This window comes from Danio aesculapii, chromosome 24 (assembly GCF_903798145.1).
Source record: "Danio aesculapii chromosome 24, fDanAes4.1, whole genome shotgun sequence".
Taxonomy (NCBI): domain Eukaryota; kingdom Metazoa; phylum Chordata; class Actinopteri; order Cypriniformes; family Danionidae; genus Danio; species Danio aesculapii.
This window is the reverse complement of record NC_079458.1, coordinates 22,954,794-22,976,979: the sequence shown is the minus strand read 5'-3', so window position 1 is coordinate 22,976,979 and position 22,186 is coordinate 22,954,794. Positions and strand designations below refer to the sequence as shown.

The window sequence follows — 22,186 nt, the reverse complement described above, 5'->3', positions numbered from 1 at the left end:
TTAGATGGGCGTGCCATTGCTAAGGATCTAAAAATTATTGAGCCACTTTGGAATGAACGAACGAGTCAAGAAACATTTTCCTCCACCAGCATCATGTAATGTCCTGACCACTATTGTGCAAGAAGAATGACTCAAAATCTCTCTGGCCACTGTGCAGGACTTGTACAGTTGAAGTCAGAATTAGTAGCCCCCCTTTGATTTTTTTCTTTTCTTTTTAAATATTTCCCAATTGATGTTTAACAGAGCAAGGAAATTTTCACAGTATGTCTGATAATATTTTTTCTTCTGAAGAAAGTATTATTTGTTTTATTTCGGCTAGAACAAAAGCAAATTTTAATTATTATCAAACATTTTAAGGTCAAAATTATTAGCCCCTTTAAGCAATTTTTTTTTTGACTGTCAACAGAACGAACCATTGTAACACAATAACTTGCCTAATTACCCTAACCTGCCTAGTTAACCTAATTAACCTAGTTAAGCCTTTAAATGTCACTTTAAGCTGTATAGAAGTGTCTTGAAAAATATCTAGTCAAATATTATTTACTGTCATCATGGCAAAGATTAAATTAATCAGTTATTAGAAATGAGTAATTAAAACTATTATGTTTAGAACTGTGTTGAACAAATCTTCTCTCCTTTAAACAGAAATTGGGGGAAAAAATAAACAGGGGGGCTAATAATTCAGGGGGCTAATAATTCTGACTTCAACTGTATCTGTCATTCCCAAGATGGATTGATGCTGTATTCAACACAAAAGAAGGCCCTACACCATACTTTCAACTTACTATCATCTAAATGGCTCATGGTCAGGATTTGTTTTTGCTGTTAATTCACATTCTCAAATCATCCAAGATGTAGGCTTTTTCTTTAGTAGGACGTTCAAGATGTTTTGTTAGCTGAAATTGTGGACTCAGTCGTTTAAGGTGGCAGCTTTGTACACTACCTGACAAAAGTCTTGTTGCTTAAGAGCAACAAATATTAACTTGACTTCTAGTTAATCATTTGGAAAAGTGGCAGAAAGTAGATTTTTTTCAGATGAATCATCTGTTGAGCTGCATCCCAATCATCACAAAGAATGAAGTAGCCCTCTTGGGACCCACATGGACTCAAGATTTTCACAGAAAGCAGTCAAGTTTGGTGAAGGAAATATCAAGGTTTGGGGTTACATTCAGTTTGGGGGCAAACGAGAGATCTGCAGAGTGGATGGCAACATCAACAACCTGAGTTATCAGGACATTCATGCTGCCCATTACATTACAAACCACAGGAGAGGGCAAATTCTTCATACTCATACTTCAGCCTCCACATCAAAGTTCCTGAAAGCAAAAAAGGTCAATCTGCTCCAGGACTGGCCAGCCCAGTCACCACAATGAACATTATTGAGCATGTCTGGGGTAAGAGGGGTAAGGAGGAGGTATTGAAGATGAATCCAAAGAGTCCTGCAAGAACGCTTTCTCTGCCATTCCAGATGACTTTATTAATAAGTTATTTGAGTCATTGCAGAAATGTAGACTTTTGTCTAAGCAAAGTCAGACCTTACTGTCCTAATTAAATATTTAAAAATCAAGGCATAATCATATTTTGTTTTGGTCGAATAAGCATAATCTATTTGCCTTTGTCTTTCTAATAAGCCACTTCTGCTACCAAATGATCAACTAGAAGCCAAGTTATTATTTGTTGTTCCTAAAACTTGGATAAGCAACAAGACTTTTGTCAGGTAGTGTAGAAGTGTGTATACATCAAATACCATCAAGGATTCTTAGAGGCAGCAAAAATGGTGTTTGCAAACACCCGTCTGAAGCTAAAAGCAGTGGTCTCCAATCCTACAGTATGAACAAAAGGTCAGCCTTCTGCAAAGTCCAGCTAAAACCCCAGTTAAACTAACCTTAACCAGCTAATCAAGTCTTCAACTCACTAGAGGTTTATAGACAAGAATGTAAGCAGGATTAGACACCCTTGGCTAAAACACATATGGGATGCCCTATGATCTGAGCTTAACTGACACTCATTTGTTGGCCATTGTAGAATTGAGAGACTGAAAAATTAATATATCCCATTTGTTTTACCTGGGCAGTATTTGAGGCTAAGAGTATACTGTAACTGATCGTTCATGATTAGGAACACACATGCCATAAAATGTATATGTTGAAAAAATGTTTTTTGGTACTTCAATAAACATGAGTACTTTGCGAAACACTTGCAACTGTGACTGCTTTAAATTTTGTTTTACATGGGTCTGATGTTCTGTCAGTCCTCTTTCCTCTCTTCACCTCCTAGAAATGGTAAAGCTGCCATCTACTGGTCAGAACTCATTATGACTGTAGCTTTAGTATTTACATACAACAAACTACAGAAGTTCATAAAAGTATTTGGATGTGTAATGAATAGGGGATAGAGCACTTTTTAAAAATTGTTCCACATTTGACAACCTGAAAGCTATATTATATTAATATTAGTGCAAATAAAAGTTGATTTTGACATAATATATGTGTGTGTGTGTGTGTGTGTGTGTGTGTGTGTATATATTTATTATGTATATAAAAATACACGGACTGCATATATTTATGCATATATTTGAGAAAATGTTATTTTTATTTAGATATAATATATATGTATATGAAATAGATTATACAGTTGAAGTCAGAATTATTAGCCCCCCTGTTTATTTTTTTTCCACTATTTCTGTTTAATGCAGAGATTTTTTTAACACATTTCTAAACATAATAGTTTTAATAACTCATTTCTAATAACTGATTTATTTTATCTTTGCCATGATGTCAGTAAATAATATTTTACTAGATATTTTCAAGACACTTTATATACAACTGTATATTTTATGTCAAAAATAACTTATTTTAAATGCAATTAATCACGATTAATCATTGCTTATCACTAATTAATATCATTGCGTAACAATATTTTTTATTATATTTGAATCAGTGGAATAATTTCATTTTTAGTCATAAAAATTTATTTATTATTTATTATTAATTTATTCTTTTTTAAATATTTATTTCAAGCAGCTGAAGTTATAAAAAAATACTGTCTCTTGTGCAGTGTTTGTGATTGGGTAATCCTATTGATTTATTAATTAATTGTTTTTTGTCTATGGGTGAAAGGTTTTCTTTTTAATATTCTATATTTGGGCCTCAGTATACGGTTTGAATAAAAATTATATCTGGAAAAAAGAAAAAAAATATTAGTGAAGCATTATGTATGTGGATTTATGATGAGCTTGTTTTGAAAATAAAATGTTTCTATTTGTTATTGTAAGTTACACTTAATTATCTGTCTTTCTCCCCACTACACACACTTTCAAATTAAAATTTATATAATTTGTTTTTATCTTTACTCCACCAGAACAGTCCAACAATTTAAAATATTTACTCATAAATAATTTAACATATGTTTGTGTCTGTGTAATTCTATTTTACATTTGTATTAATATATAAAATAATTTAGTCATGATTTACATAAAAAAAAAAAAAAAAACATTTTCCCCCAATTATTCATTCATTCATTTTCTTTTCGGCTTTTCCCTTTGTTAATCTGGGGTCACCACAGCGGAATGAACCGGCAACTTATCCAGCACATTTTTATGCAGCAGATGCCCTTCCAGTCACAACCCATCTCTGGGAAATATCCACACACACACTCATACACTGTCTTTGGAGCAAATCCACACGAACGCAGGGAGAACATGCAAACTCCACGCAGAAACACCAACTGACCCAGCTGAGGCTCAAACCAGCGACCTTTTTGCTGTGAGGCAACCGCACTACCTATTGCGCCACTACGCTGCCTTTTTTCCCCCAATTATTTTACTTTTAATTTAACATGAATGAAAAGAGAAATATTTCTTTGGCAACTTTGGAGTCGTGAACTCCTAAAACAGATGTGTTAAAAACAACGCAACCTGTTATTTCTTAACACACCTGTCTAGTTGAGGACAACCCATTTTGTGTTATTTAGACCTTAACCAATGTGTTATTCACTTTAACATTTAATTTAATAATTTGTGTTATTCACAAATTATTTATCATACTAATGTGTCATAAATCACAGTTTGTGTCTGAAATGTGCTTTATTTTTTTAGCACGTAACAAGATTCATGCAATACAAAAAGCTATTTGTTTTAAAAATCTTAAAATATATTATTAATTAAAATGTCTGGTGGGGCGACGCGGGGGCACAGTGGGTAACACGTTCACCTCACAGAGGGTCAGTTGGCATTTCTGTGTGGAGTTTGCATGTTCTCCCCGTGTTCGCATGGGTTTCCTCAGAGTGCTCCGGTTTCCCCCACAGTCCAAAGACATGCGGTATAGATGAATTGGGTAGGCATAAATTAACCATAGTGTGTATGTGAATGAGTGTGAATGGATGTTTACCAGTGATGGGTTGTAGCTGGAAGGACATCCGCTGCGTAAAACATGTGCTGGATAAGTTTGCGGTACGCTGTGGCGACACCTGATTAATAATAGGACTAAGCCGAAAAGAAAATGAATTACTGAATGAAAATGTCTGGTGCTGAAAACTCTTTACAAAAATGAAATACTCCTTAAGATCTACTTTTTTTTGCTGTAATTTATTGAAAAAATAGCAACTGTGATCTCAAAATGCATTACTAGAATTAACAATATGTGTTATTTATTATGACTTTGGTTATTATTATTATTAATATTATTGTTATTATTTGTCGTTGTTGTCACAGTTAGGCATATACATACAAATGGACAAATGGCAAATTCGAAGTTTAAAGCAAACGTCTTAATATTCAATTCAATTCAATTCACCATTATTTGTATAGCGCTTTTACAATGTAGATTGTGTCAAAGCAGCTTCACATAAAAGATCATGGTAAATTGAAACAGTGTAGTTCACTTTTCAAAGTTTAAGTTCAGTTCAGTTTAGCTCAGTTCAGAGTGGTTTAATAATCACTACTGAGAGTTCAAACACTGAAGAGCAAATCCATCGATGCACAGCTCCACAGATCCCGAACCATGCAAGCTAGTGACAACAGCGGCGAGGAAAAAACTTCACCAATTGGCGAATGTGAAGAAAAAGACCAGGCTCAGATGGGCATGGCTGTTTCTCTACTGGCCAAACGTTTTGTGCAGAGCTGCAGTCCAAGTGCTGGAGGCTGGAAGCTGGACCTCAGCAGAGACTGGCCTGTCCCTGGAGCATCACAGGAATCAGTCTCATGCTCTCCACTTCTCCATGACCACCACAGTAGCTGCTCAGGATACGGCCTGGTCCAGGATATGGAAACTTTGGGATCATCTCGTCGCTGGTCTTGGATCGAATGAGTGGCGCTGCGTGGTCTGAGGGTCTCGGGATGAGTATCCCCAGGTGGAAATAGAGAATAAAGCTTAATTAGCGTAGCTGCTGTTCATAGTGTATATAAACGAGATGATTAAAAGTGTGTGGAGCAAATTCATGTATCATACCGCTAAGTGGTGCACTGAGTGTATGCTTTACTAAAAAGTTTAATCTAGTTTTGAACTGTGAGAGTGTGTCTGAGCCTCGGAAGTTATCAGGAAGGCTATTCCAGAGTTTAGGAGCCATAACTGAAAAGGTTCGACCTCGTTTGCTCGACTTTGCTATTCTAGGTACTACCAGAAGCCCTGAGTTTTGAGATCTTAAAGAGCGGGTTGGATTGTAGCGAGACAGAAGGTTGGTTAGATAAACAGGAGCTAGATTATTTAGAGCTTTGTAGGTAAGAAGCAATATTTTAAATTCAATACGAAACTTAACAGGCAGCCAGTGTAAGGAGGATAAAATTGGGGTGATATGATTATATTTTCTAGATCTGGTAAGAACTCTGGCAACTGCATTTTGTACTAGCTGAAGTTTATTAATAGAGGATGCTAGGCAGCCAGCAAACAGAGCATTACAGTAATCCAGCCTTGAAGTCATAAAATCATGCACTAGCTTTTCTGCATCTGAGATGGCTAGCATACTTCGTAACTTAGTGATATTTCTCAGATAAAAGAATGCAGTTTTGTGACATGGGATATATGATTTTCAAAAGTTAAATTGCTGTCTAATATGACTTCCAGATCTTTTATAGTAGAGCTAATGCTAACTTTGTATCCCTCTAATTGTAGGTCGAGTTGTGAGATCTGCTGTGTACAGGATTTAGGCCCAATAAGTAATAATTCTGTTTTGTCTGAGTTTAAGAGAAGATAATTGTTGGTCATCCAGTCTTTAACATCTTTAATACACTCAGTTAGCTTGGACAGTTTAGATGTCTCATCAGGTTTAGTTGAAATATATAATTGAGTATCATCTGCATAGCAGTGAAAGCTGATCCCATGTCTTCTAATAATGTCTCCCAGGGGTAGCATGTATATTGTAAACAGCAAAGGGCCTAAAACTGATCCTTGAGGCACCCCATACTTTACTGGGCTGACTTGTGAAGGCTTTCCATTAATATTCACAAACTGGTAACGGTCAGCTAAGTATGACTTAAACCATTGTAAAGCCTGTCCCTGGACACCTGTAGACTTTAAGCGATTTATGAGGATATTGTGGTCAATAGTGTCAAATGCTGCACTAAGATCGAGTAGAACTAATAGCGAGATGCAACCTTGGTCGGCAGCTAAGAGTAAATCTTTGGTTATTTTTACTAATGCAGTTTCTGTACTGTGATGAGATCTGAAACCGGACTGAAACACTTCAAAAACATTGTTCTTCTGCAGAAAGGAGCATAATTGAGCAGAAACTATTTTTTCTAGTATTTTAGACATAAATGGAAGATTTGAAATAGGCCTATAAATAGCTAAGTTGCTGGGGTCCAGTTGCGTTTTCTTAATAATAGGTTTAATAACAGCTAACTTGTAAGGATTTGGAACATGGCCTAAAGATAAAGAAGAGTTGATAACGTTAAGAAGAGGTTCTCATAACAGGTAGCAATTCTTTCAGTAATTTTGTTGGAATTGGGTCCAACATACATGTAGCTGGTTTAGAACTATTTATAATCTCTCTTCCTGTTCTATGATTTTGAAGAACTGTAGGTTAGTTTGATTCAGTGGAATGTTTACTGGATCTGAAGTATAGGGCGGTGCAGAAAGTTTAACATCTTCTATTTTCTGTCTAAAGCCTTCTATTTTATCACAGAAAAAATTCATGAAGTCATCACTACTAATTTGCGGTGGAACATTTTGTTCCAAAGATGACTGATTATTTGTTAATTAAGCAATGGTGTTAAATAAGAATCTAGGATTGTTATGATTATTTTCTATCAGTTTGCGGAGGTGCTCAGCCCTGGCAGATTTTAGAGCCCTCCTATAGCTGGACATACTGTGTTTGTACGCAATTCTAAAAACTTCTAAATTAGTTTTTTTCCATTTACATTACAGGGCACGGGTTGCTGTTTTGAGAGCACGAGTATGACTATTATACCATGGTGTAGTTTTATTCTCTCTAGCCTTTTTTATTTGATAGGTGCCAGAGTATTTAGTGTGCTAGTAAAGATGGCATCTATACTGCTGGTTACTACATCAAGGTCATTTGCGTTTACGGGTGCATTTTGAAATAGTTTATTAATAAGGGGAATTGTACTTTAAAATTATCTGTAACTACACTAAAAAAGATTTTTGCTGCTTGTTCAAACTACGTATTTAAAATGAGCTGAAACAACACAATTCTGGAGATTTTTAACGGAAACTTAACTGTTTTATGTCCAATCCAATTAAATTTGTTACAATACCTCAGTGGATTAGTGTTGGGACAACATGCAAGAATGAATTGTGTGGAAACCTGCAATTTTTACAGCATATTTACAGTCTATTCCCATTTACAAATCCATAGTTTACAGATGGCACTTTCTAACACTAGAGGGCAGTGTCTGACAGCAGTAGAAGCTTTACAGGCTCTCCCTCCCACAGATCTGCTGCTGCTGCTGTATCCAATGTCTTCATAAATTAAACATGTCTCAGATCAAGTCATAACATTTTAACCCAGACTAGCTGATGGCCTCTGATTTGACCACTCCAGCAGCTCCTCCAGAGGATACTAGTGCTCAGCGACTCAATAACTGTGCCATATTAAATATTTGGCTCGGCTGATCAAAATTTTATTGAGCTATTTCAATTTGGCAGACTCTGCACAGGGCAAACACTCGGCCCACAGAGGGAAGTAAAGCAGCAGGCTGTTGCGGAGAATACAAGAACACAGGACACATTTCAGAGAGCTCAGATGTCATGCTGAGGAACTGAACATTAGGGAATCTTCACTGCTATATATGAGAAGCATGAAAGTTTTAAAGAAATAATGTAGCTTTTAAAAAAATAAATACGTTGCATGCAATTTTTATTATTTGCAATTGTGCAATAATGGAATGCAAAAATATTGTCAATAAGCGTAATGGACATTAATGTAGAATTTGATTCTATACTTGGTGATTTGTACTATATCAAAATGTATAGTATTCTGTAACATGACATTTTGGGTTTTCTGTTCTATAATTTATGTAAAAATGTATGATAGTCATTTATATATAAAAGCTATCATAAACAAGCAAAAATAAAGTTGAAATCTTAGCTTTATTATTTTTTTATGTATGATATGCTTTTTGAACACAAACATATGGAATCCCATTCCCGCCACTGAATAATAAAACAATTATTTAATTAATTAAATAAAAATACATATCAAGTCAGAATTCTGAGTTATAAAGTCCATTCTGAGTTTAAAAGTCAGAATTCTTAGTTATAGTCGCAATTTTGAATTAGAAAATCAGATTTCTGAATTATAAAGTCAGAATTCTTAGTTATAGTCGCAATTCTGAGTTATAAAATCTGAATTCTTAGTTATAAAGTCATAATTCCGAGTTATAAAGTCAGAATTCTGGGTTATAAAGTCAGAATTCTGAGTTATAAAGTCAGAGTTTTGAGTTATAAAGTCAGAATTTCGAGTTATAAAGTCCGAATTATTAGTTCTGGTCGCAATTCTGAGTTATAAAGTTGCAATTCTGGGTTATAAAGTCCGAATTCTTAGAATTGACCTTATAACTCAGAACTCTATGGAACGGGCTTCCATACATACATGCATTCATAGATATGTACATTCTTCTGGCTTAAATCCTTCTAAACTTGTATTTTATGCATATAGGCACCATCCAAAAAACTGAAAACCTATTTATTATTTTTAGGAATGTTATTGCATTAAAAACTCGCTGAGTGCATTAAAAAAATATTTTTTTATTTATAGGTTTTTATCTTACCCCCCCCCCCCCCCCCCCCCGTTCACCAGTCTTTCTAATGCTTTAATTATTTCAGTGAAAGCTGGAGACAGATGCATTGATGCATGATGTAAGACAATTTGATAGCTTATATTATCGGAAAAAGAACTGAATAAATGTAGAACCGTTTTTTTACCTGCAAAAAAAGAAAAAAAAAGAAAGAAAAAAGAACTAAAGCGATGCTGAAATAACTCATAAATATGTTTAAAGCTAATATAAGTATAGATATTTTTTCTTTCCCCCAAAGCTTTAATAATCTGAGAAGCATTTAAACCGTTTTTCCGATTTTATTACATCATTGCATGTTGTTACATAACAAACATAACGCTCTTTGGTTCCATTCAGCTTTTCAAAGCAATGTAACTAATATTGGAGTCTGGGAAAGTCTTGCATCGGTAATTACCCCCAATGTCATCAACATTTCCCCACTGTGCTGGCACGAATTCCCAGCCATTTATTTCCTGTCCTTTTCATGCTGGAGGGAGGCTGGATTTAGGATGAAGGTCTTGGGAGTCACATGGAGCAAAGTTTTTGATTGATGTCCAAAAGCCATTACTACACTGTTCTCAGGCATGTAGAGTACACTAGTGCTGAACTTCTGAATGCAGCCGAGAAGTAGATTGTTTTTCAATTGCGTTCATTTGTTCTGGTGAATTTGTCCGCTGCTTTTTTAAATTTTTTTTATCATGTTTCAAACCTCCAGCCGGCGTCAGGTCGTTTAAACTTCTCCTGCGGCAACTTTGAAGACTTTAAGAAAGACAGTCGACATGACTGAGGAGAGCAAAGCCGAACACAGAGCCGAAAGTGGGAAAGATTTAGAGAAACAGCTTCGTTTGAGAGTTTGTGTTTTAAACGAACTTCTGAAGACGGAGCGGGATTATGTTGGGACGCTGGAGTTTCTTTCGGTAAGTGTGATTTTTCCGTCGCCTGTTTAGCCTTTTTATGTGTACGTTGGGTTTTATAGCATGTATATTAGCTGGCTACAATGTGTACACTCAAGTTATATTGAGATAAAACCTACCTCAAGCGCGCACATCTTCTTTGGGATTATGGGCGCGTTCATGAGAGACCAGAACTCTGCGCGCGAACTGTGAAGGAGCTGGAGGTTATAAAGTTATGCTTCACTTATTATTATTTTAGTATAGTGGAAGCAAACGTCCAGTTTTAACGGCGTTTTATAGGTGATGTTGGGATCCAGTCAGTTAAAGCTGTCTCACTCACATTAAAGTTTAACGTTAACAATATTGTAATCATTTTTGGTAGTCAAAAATCTCTACACTGTAAATTCATTCCCAACAAAAATTCATTAAGGTAACGTAACAAATTTAAGTGGACTGAACATAATACAATTAAGTTCCCCCCCCCCCAAAATCTCCAGAATTGTGTTGTTTCATCTCATTTTAAATAAGTAATTTCAACATGCAGCAAAAAAAAAAAATAAAAAAAAATAAATAAATAATTTAATAATCAAATGCTTAAAAAATCACACTTTTGTCGCCTCACACACTTTCAGTATAGGCTGTACTGAACATACAGTCTGTTTGGTAAGCTGCGAGTAGCAGCAGAGGTCTTGTGGTGAACCTCAAAACCCATACTTTGCCATGCCTGTCAGTCCTGCTGATCGCTTTAGTTTGTAGCTCTATCTAAGTAAAAGAAAACGCAGAGCAATTTGTCTCAATTTAATGTGTGCTTCTTGTTTTATCCAACACATTTCTGTAGTTCATGTTGACCATGAGCCCACAGTCAATGTTTAGTTTCTTAGAGAAAGTGTTTATTACCTTAGAGGTGTTATAACTCTAGACACAAGTTGTCAGTTGTTTTTTATATGTACTTTTTTCTTGTATTGTTGAAATTGTAGTTTGGATAAATTGGACATTTACAGTAAGAATATGATATGTTTTTGAATGCCCATTTGAGATTAATCTGAATGTGGCTGGGGAAAAATTAGCACATTTTGAGACATCGTTGAACACGTTAAGAAACTCTAAAAACCAATTGAAATTTTTTAAGGGATAAACATTCACACATGGTCTGATGTTTTGGAACCTGACACATTTTCTTAGTTATAATCGGACTGTGCATCAAAAACCAGCACCAAAACAATCAGGTCTAGATTGCCTGAACAAGGTGGTTTCAGTCAACATGAAAGCAAACTCTCAATCTTAAATGAACCAGGTTTAATAACAATGTATGATGAGTTATTACATACATTATATTAAAAATAGCAGTGTTTGTTTTCCTAGTGACTAACAAAATAAACTTGGAGCGAAGTGACCCTTCACAAGACCTGCTCCCCCTTATGGCCAACAACTTTTCGCTACCAGCCACAGTAAATCCATGGTCAAATTCCTGGGGACATAATGAATAATTTATGGTTAAATTGACATGCTGATTTTAGACATATGCAGACAGAAACATCTGCAGTTTGCATTCAAATGAAATATTCAGGACTTAAAAATACCTCAAAATGAAGTAAACAAAATGAAAATGAAGTTATAAGCTTATAGATCACAGGGTAAAACTGAATCAGCGCATGACTCGATGAATGAGGATAACAACAAGCAATTCCCTAGAAGGAAACAATTTTGGAGACAATTAGAGCTTTCAAGAACAATTTCAGAACACTTGTCAAAAACACATAAAAGATAATAAAATACAGACAAAGCTCCTTGCTCCTTGGCCTCGATACTGGAATAGGTGCTCTTGATAGATGACTGCCATTGACAATCTTTGGTCCATTTAGAAATATTGCTTGAAAGCGTTGCCTGAAAGCATTGCATTAAAGTGAATTAAGCCAAGAAAGAATTGCAACTTTATTGTAATAATTTTAATGCCTGTTTCTGAACAAAGTGAGCAATCTTTGAGTGTGAAAACACCCTTAAACTTGAGCAGAAATCTTCATTTGTTCTTTTTGTCATCAAAGAAATACTACTGAGAAATCAGCACTGAAATTTGCACATGACAAATGTTCTAAATGTGATGCATGATTATAGTCTCCATACTGGATGTCTCTAGCAGAGATGCATCTGTGAGTGATTTGCCAAGGCTCAGTGAGCAGGGTAGGTAAATGCTTTTGAGTATGAGCCAAAAACTGAGGCAGAGCAGGTGGACTGAAAGTGAAAACCTCAGACTGGCACGCTGTGGGACTGTATCAACTAATATCATTTCTGCCTCTACTGGAGGAATGGAAAACTGTGAGCCTTTTTTGCCCGACAGGAGGCAGGAAGGAAAGGATTATTTATTGTTTGTGTAATGCCTTTTTTCAGACACACAAGCAAAAATATTATTTAAATGAGACAATTAGTGGTTGATTACTTGCCCATGTTAAAAGTTTGGATCTAAATGTAGATAAAAAAATCGCAGGGAGCAAACCCAGCAAACACAGGACCCAACGTCATGGGATGTTTGGAAATGTTCATTTTGTTTGGAAATGAAAACCAGGTTGATGTCAGAACCCAACGTTAGGCCGACGTCAATGTCAGACAGATATCGAATTTTGGTTACTTTTAAACGCAACCTACAAACAATAAAATTTGAACGTCTAATGATGTTACAGCTTGACATTTTGTGGACATTACCACTATGATGTCTATCAGATGTTGGATTTTGGTTGCCAAACCTGATGAATAAATGTTTGATGTCAGTATGACGTTGGTTTAAGATGTTGGCTCGACGTTGGATTTTGGTCTCTTTCCAGCACAACCTAAAAGCAACAAAATATCAACGTCATTTCACGTTGTATTGGACGTCAAAATAACATTGTCCTTAGACACTGGTGACCTAAATCTAACCTAACATTAATGTCTTATAACGTTGTGTGTCTGCTGGGAACAAAAAGTTAAAAATTTTAAAAGGTTTGAGGTCTTTTGAATAGCAGCATTTGTTGTAGCAGTGACCCCTGATTGTTTCCCATCAGACCACTGAACATGTATGTTAATTTATTACCAGGTGAATACAGGGCCTGTGCTACAGGTGGTTCATTGGTGAGCACTAAATCTTCTTTATACCTCTCGATCAGTTAATATAATGAGTTCTATGAAAATGTCTTGAGGTTGTGTTACCAGTGGTGTAAAGTAATGAATTACAAAAACTGAAATTACTGTAATTGAGAAGTTTTTGTCAGGAATTTGCTATTTAGTTAAAAAAAGTGTACACTTTTATTTGAGTAGCTTTTCAGATCAGTACTTTTACTGCACTGTTTTCCTTCAAACAGAGGTCAAAACTTTATATGCATATTTTTCCAGGGCATGATGATTGGCTAAGTAAAATAATCAGTCAAATCAAAATGCACATAGAAAAATTGCATCAGACAGACCAACTCAAGACATGCACACTTTATAAATGTAATGACATCCACAGTGTGTAAGCATTAAGTGTCTATGAAGATGAAGAATCATTACATGCAATGACCCAAAGACTGATTAAATTGCATGTCACAGATGAAAAGATGAAAGATGTCTACTGTATAATGACTGAAATGGAAAAATGGCCTTAAACAATAACTATATGCATTACAGAATGTTAAGTTTTTAAAAACATGGAGATGTAAGCTACATTTTTAATTGGCAGGGTAGGAGGTGGGGTCATTTTTAGGAGGTGGAATATTTTTAGAAGTGCTTCTATTTACTCTTACTTTGATGTGTATTTAAAACAGAGGCTTTTATTGTATAGACCTTTTTCTTGGCTGCTGCACGGAGGGCGCCATAGCGACCAGCGTCTACCGGTAGAATGTTTAGAACTTCTGTTTACAGTGTTTACAACGGGTAATTTGCAACCCGTAAATGGGTTTCAATCGCGATTTGACTGGATTACGGAGTGTTTTTGGGTTGTGTGTTAAAGCCATTGTAATCTGTCAGATGTGATTCAAGCGCGAGAGAAAAACGTTCTCCTAGTTCATGTGTCTGCCGTGTGTTCCCGACCTGTCAGCTGTTAGCTCAGCGGCTCTTCAATGCACGCACACGCACACACACACACACGCACGCACGCACTCATGCTCGCACACACACACACACACACACACACACACACACACACACACACATGCAATACTTCACTGCATTATAGAGCAAACCATATTACTGGCATGAAACTTAACAGGTATGTAAGTCATGCAATTTACAAAAATGACCAATAAAAGTCTGTTACTGATTCTCTGCTGGCTGATGTGCATGTTAATTCTAATCGGGAGCCGTTTATGTTTCATTTAGTGTGTATTGTGTAGTATTTACCACAGTAACTTATGAGTTTTTCTGTCATTTCAAAATTCCACTTTATTTTCACTTTGTGACACTTATTCAATCTATGTGTTAGTGCGACTGTACAAGCTACGTGTGTGTGTCAAACATTTTGGTGAATTATACTTTAAAGAAAAAAAATGTTGACTTTAGCGATGACGATGCTTCATTTAAACGGCACAAGATGCTGTCTGACACAGAGGGGAAAATGCCTCGTAGCAGCTGCTTTCCATCCTATTAACGTTAGCATGAACATTTTTTAAAAATAATCAGTCCAGGAGGTGGTGCTGATCGACAGCAGTATTAGTTCAAAGATGTTAAAAGCAAATAAAATAGATTAAAACTATCGTTTCAAAGCTGTCTAAATGTGACTGTTTATACGCATCAGCTGCCGACCGGAAGTTCTTAGCATACTCCTTGCGCATACATACAAAGCATAATGGGTAATTTTGCGTTCTAAGAAAAAGGTCTATATTCACTGCTTTTTATGGCAAGTAATGGGGCTTCTACTTGAGTAGGATTTGTCAGTACTCTTTCCATCATTTTTAGCACAATTGCAACCGACAGTTCCCAGATAATTCCCAATTGGATTGCATTTCCAACCTCACAATTAGTTTTATTGCTAGAGCTAAAGTGATTTCTTCATTTTAATAGAGGTGAAAAAGTGCTTCTTTTGATGTTGAAAGCTTGCCGTTGTACCCCCAAGTGTGATGAAGAGGTCAAGGAGGGAACTTTATCAATCCAAGTCACTGGGAAGTATTACACTCATGCTCTCAAGGATCAAAGTCTCCATGGGTGCCACTGCAGGTCTGTAACATATCGCTTTCAACTGATCATCTTCCGCAGTAATGCCCATATGCCTTAACCAGAATTCCTCAATGTCTGGATGAAGAAAGGCAATGTTTTAGACACGGAAGCCTGTGCAAAAGTGAAGTTACACGATAACAACAGTACCGGGTAGAAGACAATGGCTGTTGGGGGGTAGTGTTTCATGGCCTGGAGGTCCCAGAGGACTGGTGCCATGCTGAACAGGGGGCATTTTGTGTTTGTGAGAATTAGATGAAGGGGGTCGCTTCCAGACAATATGGCTCCCCGTTGGAACCAGCCTGGAGGTATTGCCAGGAGGGGGACCATGACGCGGGAGCCTGGGCTCTTTGCCCTCTGTTGTAAAGTACATTTCCTGGTGGAGGAATTCCGGAGAGGTTAGAAGAAATTAGGAAACAATGGCAAAGAAGTTGCCTTGTTTGAATCCAGGGGAGGTTTCAGATCAATTTAAAGGACTTTATCCTTCATGGTTCATGTGTTCTTGGAGAAATAGTTTTTTGAAAGTTGCTATTTAGTGCAAAATACCAGCTGCACTGATTGACAGTTACTTGGCATGAGGTGCAGTTGTGTCTGGCTATCAGATGAGGCAAGAACAGTGTCTGGCAATTCACATGAGATGGAGGAAGTCTCTTAAAAGATCTCTTCCGAGATATCCCTAGAATGGCTTATGTAACAGCTCGATATAGATCTGATAGTGGGAGGTTTCAGATACTGATGTTTATATTTGTTAACTGGAGGCTAAGAATGATGATCCTCTGTAAGAGGTGGCTCACTGAGGGAAACAGAGCTTATTTTTGTGCAGTTTTACTGTGTGTACCCTATATATGTCACTCAGTAGAGATGCAATCGAGCAAATGAAAAGTACAGCTCACCAGAATAAGCACTTGTTGAGCAAACCCAACAGGAGTGGATGGGGTGAAACCTTTCATGTCCTACTTTAGTAGAAAAACAGAGCCATGCCACTGCATAATGTGTTCTCTGGAGTTTTAACTCTGGATTAAGTGGTCCCTCTGCAGCGTTTTGCTTTCGCAATACCCCTGCGGGTTTAGAGGAATTGACCACCCAATGTACTTTTGTAAGGCTTAATAATAAAACTTCAAAAAGGGATTTTTGCACCACAAACTGCAATTACTTTTATTTCGCTATTGGGGTAAACACAAGTTTTAAAAGTCCCCGTAGACATTTCTTGGTCTATTTAGAAATTTGTTTGAAGATGATGTGGTACAGTTTTGAAAATGCTGGATTCCCACTGTTTGACTCATTAGCACAAAAATAGCAGAGCAGCTTACCCACAAACACATTAAAACTAGTGCTGGCTTAAATTATTAAACAAATGCCTAATTGGGTGTTTACACTTGGTTACTCCATGTGCTTTTAGTTCTCATATCAGGAACAGACCAAAAAGAACATTCAAGTTGCATTTGATCGCTCAGAAGGTGGTTTACAACAGATACAAAATGTGACAGATCCAGTTGAAGAAATTCATCTTGTCATTCAGACCACATGCATTACTTCCCTCTTTCCAAACATGTTAAACTTGTGCATGTAAACACCGGAAAAAAACATGACCTACATCTCCAGGCCCGTTCACGCCAAGCATGATAACTATAAATATAACAATAAATAGGGCGTCGTGGTGGTGTAGTAGCATGATCTCCTCACAGCAAGAAAGTCGCTGGTTCGGGCCCTGGCTGGGTCATCTGGCATTTTTGTGTGGAGTTTGCATGTTCTCCCCGCGTTCACGTGGGTTTTCTCTGAGTGCTCCGGGTTTCCCCCACAGTCCAAAGACATGCGATACAGGTTAGCTAAATTGGCCGTAGTGTATGTGTGTGAATGCAAGAGTGTATGGGTTCGCAGTGTGGGGTTGTGGCTGGAGGGGCATCCGCTGCGTAAAACATGTGTTGGATAAGTTGGCGGTTCATTCAGCTGTGGCGACCCTGGATTAATTGTATTCGAATTCGAATCTTCTAATCTTGTAACATGTTTTGTTTTAACATTGGTCTGACATCCGAATAGACACTTTGTGAATAAATATGTCTTGTTTTCATCATAAAAAAATTAACATCAAGTCACGATTTCTAAGTATTTGTATAAGTCGGGATTCGAACTCAGGAAGTTTGCAGCACAGTTACTCTGTGCACACACACAGTCCACTAGGCTACATGAGAATCAAGCGCAGATTTTCCAGGTTTAAAAACGCTTCTGAAATGACCGATGCTTTAAATCGCTTTTGACACGTGATCTGTGTTGATTTTTAAAACTTTTTCTAAAGAAATCTAAAAATCCATGAAAGTTATGCTAGCAAATTGGAGCATAAAAATAAAAGTCTCCAGTGCTAGTTTCCCTTTTTGAAAATAATGGGGAAAATAGTTAGTGTTGTTTTTATTCCACTACATTGACTGTGATAGGCAAGAAGGTCGCTGGTTCAAGCCCCGGCTGGGTCAGTTTGCATTTCTGTGTGGAGTTCTGTGTTTGCATGTTCTCCCAGTGTTTGCGTGGGTTTCCTCCAGGTGCTCTAGTTTCCCCCACAGACCAAATACATGTGGTATAAGTGAATTGGATAAGCTAAATTGGCTGTAGTGTATGTGTGTGTATGCAAGAGTATATGGGTGTTTCCCAGTGTTGGGTTGTGGCTGGAAGGGCATCCGCTGCGTAAAACATATGCTGGATAAGTTGGTGGTTCATTCCGCTGTGGCGACCTCAGATTAATAAAGGGACTAAGCCGAACAGAAAAAGAATGAATGAATGAATGACTGTGATAGCTCAATTTTCTTGATTAAATTAATACATTTGATTAGATAGATTACACAAGCTGGATTCACTGATCAAATGCACTATTTGCACACTGAAGAGATCTGCTGGGACAATGCAAAATGAAAAAGCATTAATGAAATTCATTTTTGCTAATTAAGCAAAAATTAAACTAGTTTATGCCATTAGCCTAGTGATTAGTCGATCTTTGCCTGTCTTTCCTCTCTCTCTCTGCTCTCCACACTTCCCTGTCTATAATCTACATAGTCCTATAACATTAAAGGTGATAAATCCTAAAAAATCCCCAGATTTTATTTGTCAGTGTGGACGCAAATATATTCATAGTTTTATTTATATTTACAGTTATCATCATTGGTGTGAATGAGCTTTAAGGGTTTTTGGTTATTTCAAATTCAAGTTTTGGTTATTTCAATTCTCATCTAATGTACCCTAGGAGAAAAAATGTATTTGGTTTGATTTTCTCCATAGACTCTATTTGTACGCTTAATTTGTTCTGTTGTCTGATTTATTTTGTTCTGTTTGTTTACGGTCAGTCTGTGGTCTGATATGTTGGTGAAACACAACAAGTACTGTGTAGTGAATGGGGGTGGGGGGCCTATATCTCTGGCCAGACAGGCTGTGAACCCTGCATCCCCGTCCCTCAGGGTCAGTTCTCCATCCTCAACCTTTTGCTCATGGTTTTTTCATTTGTTGCTTTGGAAACATGGGGGCTTGATCATCATATCTTCTTCAGCCATTTCTCCGTGATGAAAGGTCAATGTATTTGAAGGAACAATAATGTGAATGAGGGAGCTCTGACATAAAAACTGACTTAAAGATCTGAACAAACAGTCTGGAGAGGATTCTGTTGACATGAAGTTGAGGTTGATGGGGTCATTAAAATCAGGGTTATGGGTTCATGTCTGTTATTTTTTGTCTTTATTATGAAGTGAAATGCTTACATTAACATTACGAAAGCGTTTATAATACTTCCTCTTGAACTTTTTGTTTGACTTTGCGTCTTAGTATGTTGTTGACAATTTGTGTCTTAGAAAATATTGCTTTCAAAATTCAAAAGAGTTGACACCTAACATGTAAATATTTTAAATAATTTACTTACAAATCTTAGTTTGTTTGCCTTTTTATAAAGAAAACTATGTTTTGCTATGAAAATTTTTGACTTTTTGAGTAGCAGAAAATTTAAAAAATGCTTTTGGCTTTTGACACTTTTGATGGCCAAAACACTTTTGATGAGAGTGTTTTGCTTGACAGTGAGTCTCAAAAAATATTGCTTTAAAATGTATTTTGTTTAGAAGATTTTTTGTGTCTTAAACCATTATGCTGCCAGTTTTTTTTTTTACACAGCATCAAAAAAAAAAAAAACTTTTTTTTTATTAGAATATGCAAAAGGTACACAATTAGAGATAATGCAAATACAAAGAAAATGAAACAATAACAAAAATACAAAAAACAACAACAATACAATCAAGTACCGGCAGGCGCGTGTGTTTGTGTGTGTGTGTGTGTGTGTGTGTGCGCGCGTGTGTGCATGTAAAGTTAACTTGGTAAACAGGTCAGAGTACATACAAAAGGAACAATAACAGTCACTAAATGAAGCAAGTAACTTATATAAGGAGTTACAACAATGCTAGTGATATAACGAAAGTAATAATGACAGAAAACAAGCAAGAAAGGACAACAGAAATAATCATTATCAACAACCACTACAATAATAAAAATAATAATAATAAAAATAAATCCCAAGTACTACACCAACTACTACTACTACAGAGAGTTTCTAATGCTACAACTATTACTACTGCTACTACAGCCACAACCACTACTACTCCCACAATGTGTACTACTACTGAACCTATTACAACGACTACTACCACTGATACTACTACTACATCTACTACTGATACTACTACAGGAATGACTGCTACTACAACATCTACATCAACAACGTCTACTGCTTCTGATACTACTACACAGACAATGACAACGACTACTACTACTACTACACATCCACTACTTCTGATACCACTATACCAACGACATCTACTACTACAGATACTACTTCAACTACTACTTCAAAAACCCAAACTACAACTTCAACCACTACTACTACTACTACCACTACTACTACTACTACTACTACTACTACTATGACTACTACTACAACTACAGCAACCTGAATAATGACAATGGTAGAAATACTTGTAATAATGATAATGAGGAGATAACAGGACAAGTCAGGACAGTACTAATAATAATGATGACAAAAGTAGAAGTAATAATATAGCATCAAAACTTTTTATTAAGTAATTTATTTTTAAATTTAAAACAGTAAATTCATTGGGTTGTGTGTGAACTATCACTGATGAATAGTGTCTTTCATGTTCATCTGTTCCTACTAGAATGCAGTGCTTATTCCTGCTAACTGTGTATAAGTTATTATGGCAGGATATAAAAAGGATAAAGGATATAAGAGGATAAAATAATTAATTCTTATTTAAGTATTAAAGACGTTAAGTAGACTTTTGGAATTCTACCAGAAGAAATGTGGCAACTGTTTGTGAAACTAACTATTTTGGATCATCAATAATGGCAAAACAATCCCCATACATTTTGGGTTTGGTCATTAAACCCTGAGAGTAAAATAATTGAATAACTAGATCACAGACTTGGTCAACTCAGTCATCACTGTCATTTTTACCCTTTTGTCAGCCAATCAGAAGTGAGCATCTCCTTTCTTCTCTCCTGAACACATTTTCTGTGCTCGTCTTCTGCCAATCTTTTCAGCATGCACCTCCTGCATATGTTCCATCCATTATGTCCCAAAACTTTGTTTACAAGTAGTTGCATTTTCCCCTTGCTACATGGAGGATCATTAAGATCTCAATCTTACTAATGAGTTTGGCTTTCTTTTTCCACTGTAAGTTCTCATGCGCCACAGTCAGACAGACCTTATAACCAGCGGAGGCCTTCTTTTATCTTATTCTGAACCCTTTTTCAAGCATTATGCTTAACTAGCTCCCCAAGGCTCAGTCTAGGTCTCCTCATTCCAAATGCACAGCACGAACACAAAACGTGTCAGCCATTTCTCTATTCTAGTGACAGTCCAATTCATGGAGGAGAACAGAGGCTTTTTGTGCCCCTAAGGGAATGTAGAGGTGAGGCTCGGCGTTCTGTCTGAATTTACATGACGGTGCTTAAGAACAAGGAAGTTGTCGCTGGTGGGGAGGAATTGTGACCTTCCTGCTGTTGGGGTCTTGTGGGTGTTTGTTTCCGTAATGGTGCTGGAAGCATCTAATCACCTGTGAAAACCCTCCATCATTTGTCTGCAGTGAAAAAATCTGAAGTGATTTTAGTTTCGGCCCTCTGGGATTTTCTTTTTCTCAATTCACATAATCCACAAATTGTTTTGTCTCAGTGTTTTGCTTCTGGGAAGCAATTGATTTGGTTCCTGAATGTAAAGCAGGGGTGTAACAATAAGCTCATGTAATTAATTGGCTTGATGTGCACTGCTGCTCTCACCATACAATACTCTATAGCAGGGGTTCACAATCTCGGTCCTGGATGTTCGATGTCCTGCAGATTTTAGCTCCAACCCCAATCAGACACACCTGGGCTACCTAATCAAGCTCTAACTAGGCTTTCTAGAAACATCCTTGCAGGTGTGTCGAGGCAAGTTGGAGCTAAAATCTGCAGGATACTGGACCTTCACGACTGAGTTCAACAACCCTTGCTCTATTCACCTTATTCTCAATGTACGAGCGGGCACAGCTATTTGAATCTTTTTGGCTAGAGACTTCAGTCTCATTCCCTTCCATTCATGTTTAGACATTAAAAACAGCTCAGTTTGCTGCTTGATGTTGCAAACTAATATTTGCTTATTATATTATTCTATTTTGTCATGCAAACACTTGTTTGTAGAGCAAGTGCTTTGACGGTTTTATGCCCTTTATTATTCTTAGTCCTTTCTCTAATAGGCCACTGAATCAGAAGTTCTTAAAACAATCGCAAAAATGAGAGAGAATAAGGTCAATAGAATATTTTTGTATTTTACAGCTTGTTTAGAGGTTAAAAAAATCTAATTGTTCATTCATTCATTCATTCATTCATTCAT

The 22,186-nt window shown here is 36.7% G+C and overlaps 1 protein-coding gene across 1 annotated transcript in view; it reads left to right on the top strand.

Annotated features, from left to right (window-relative positions):
* Positions 1-9,759: 9,759 nt before the first annotated feature.
* prex2 (phosphatidylinositol-3,4,5-trisphosphate-dependent Rac exchange factor 2) overlaps positions 9,760-22,186 on the top strand; it is a 288,313-nt gene continuing 275,886 nt past the window's right edge. The window contains exon 1 of the mRNA XM_056450252.1: positions 9,760-10,149. Coding sequence (XP_056306227.1) covers positions 10,012-10,149 — 138 coding nt within the window. The 5' untranslated portion in view covers positions 9,760-10,011. The remainder of the gene's footprint in view (positions 10,150-22,186) is intronic.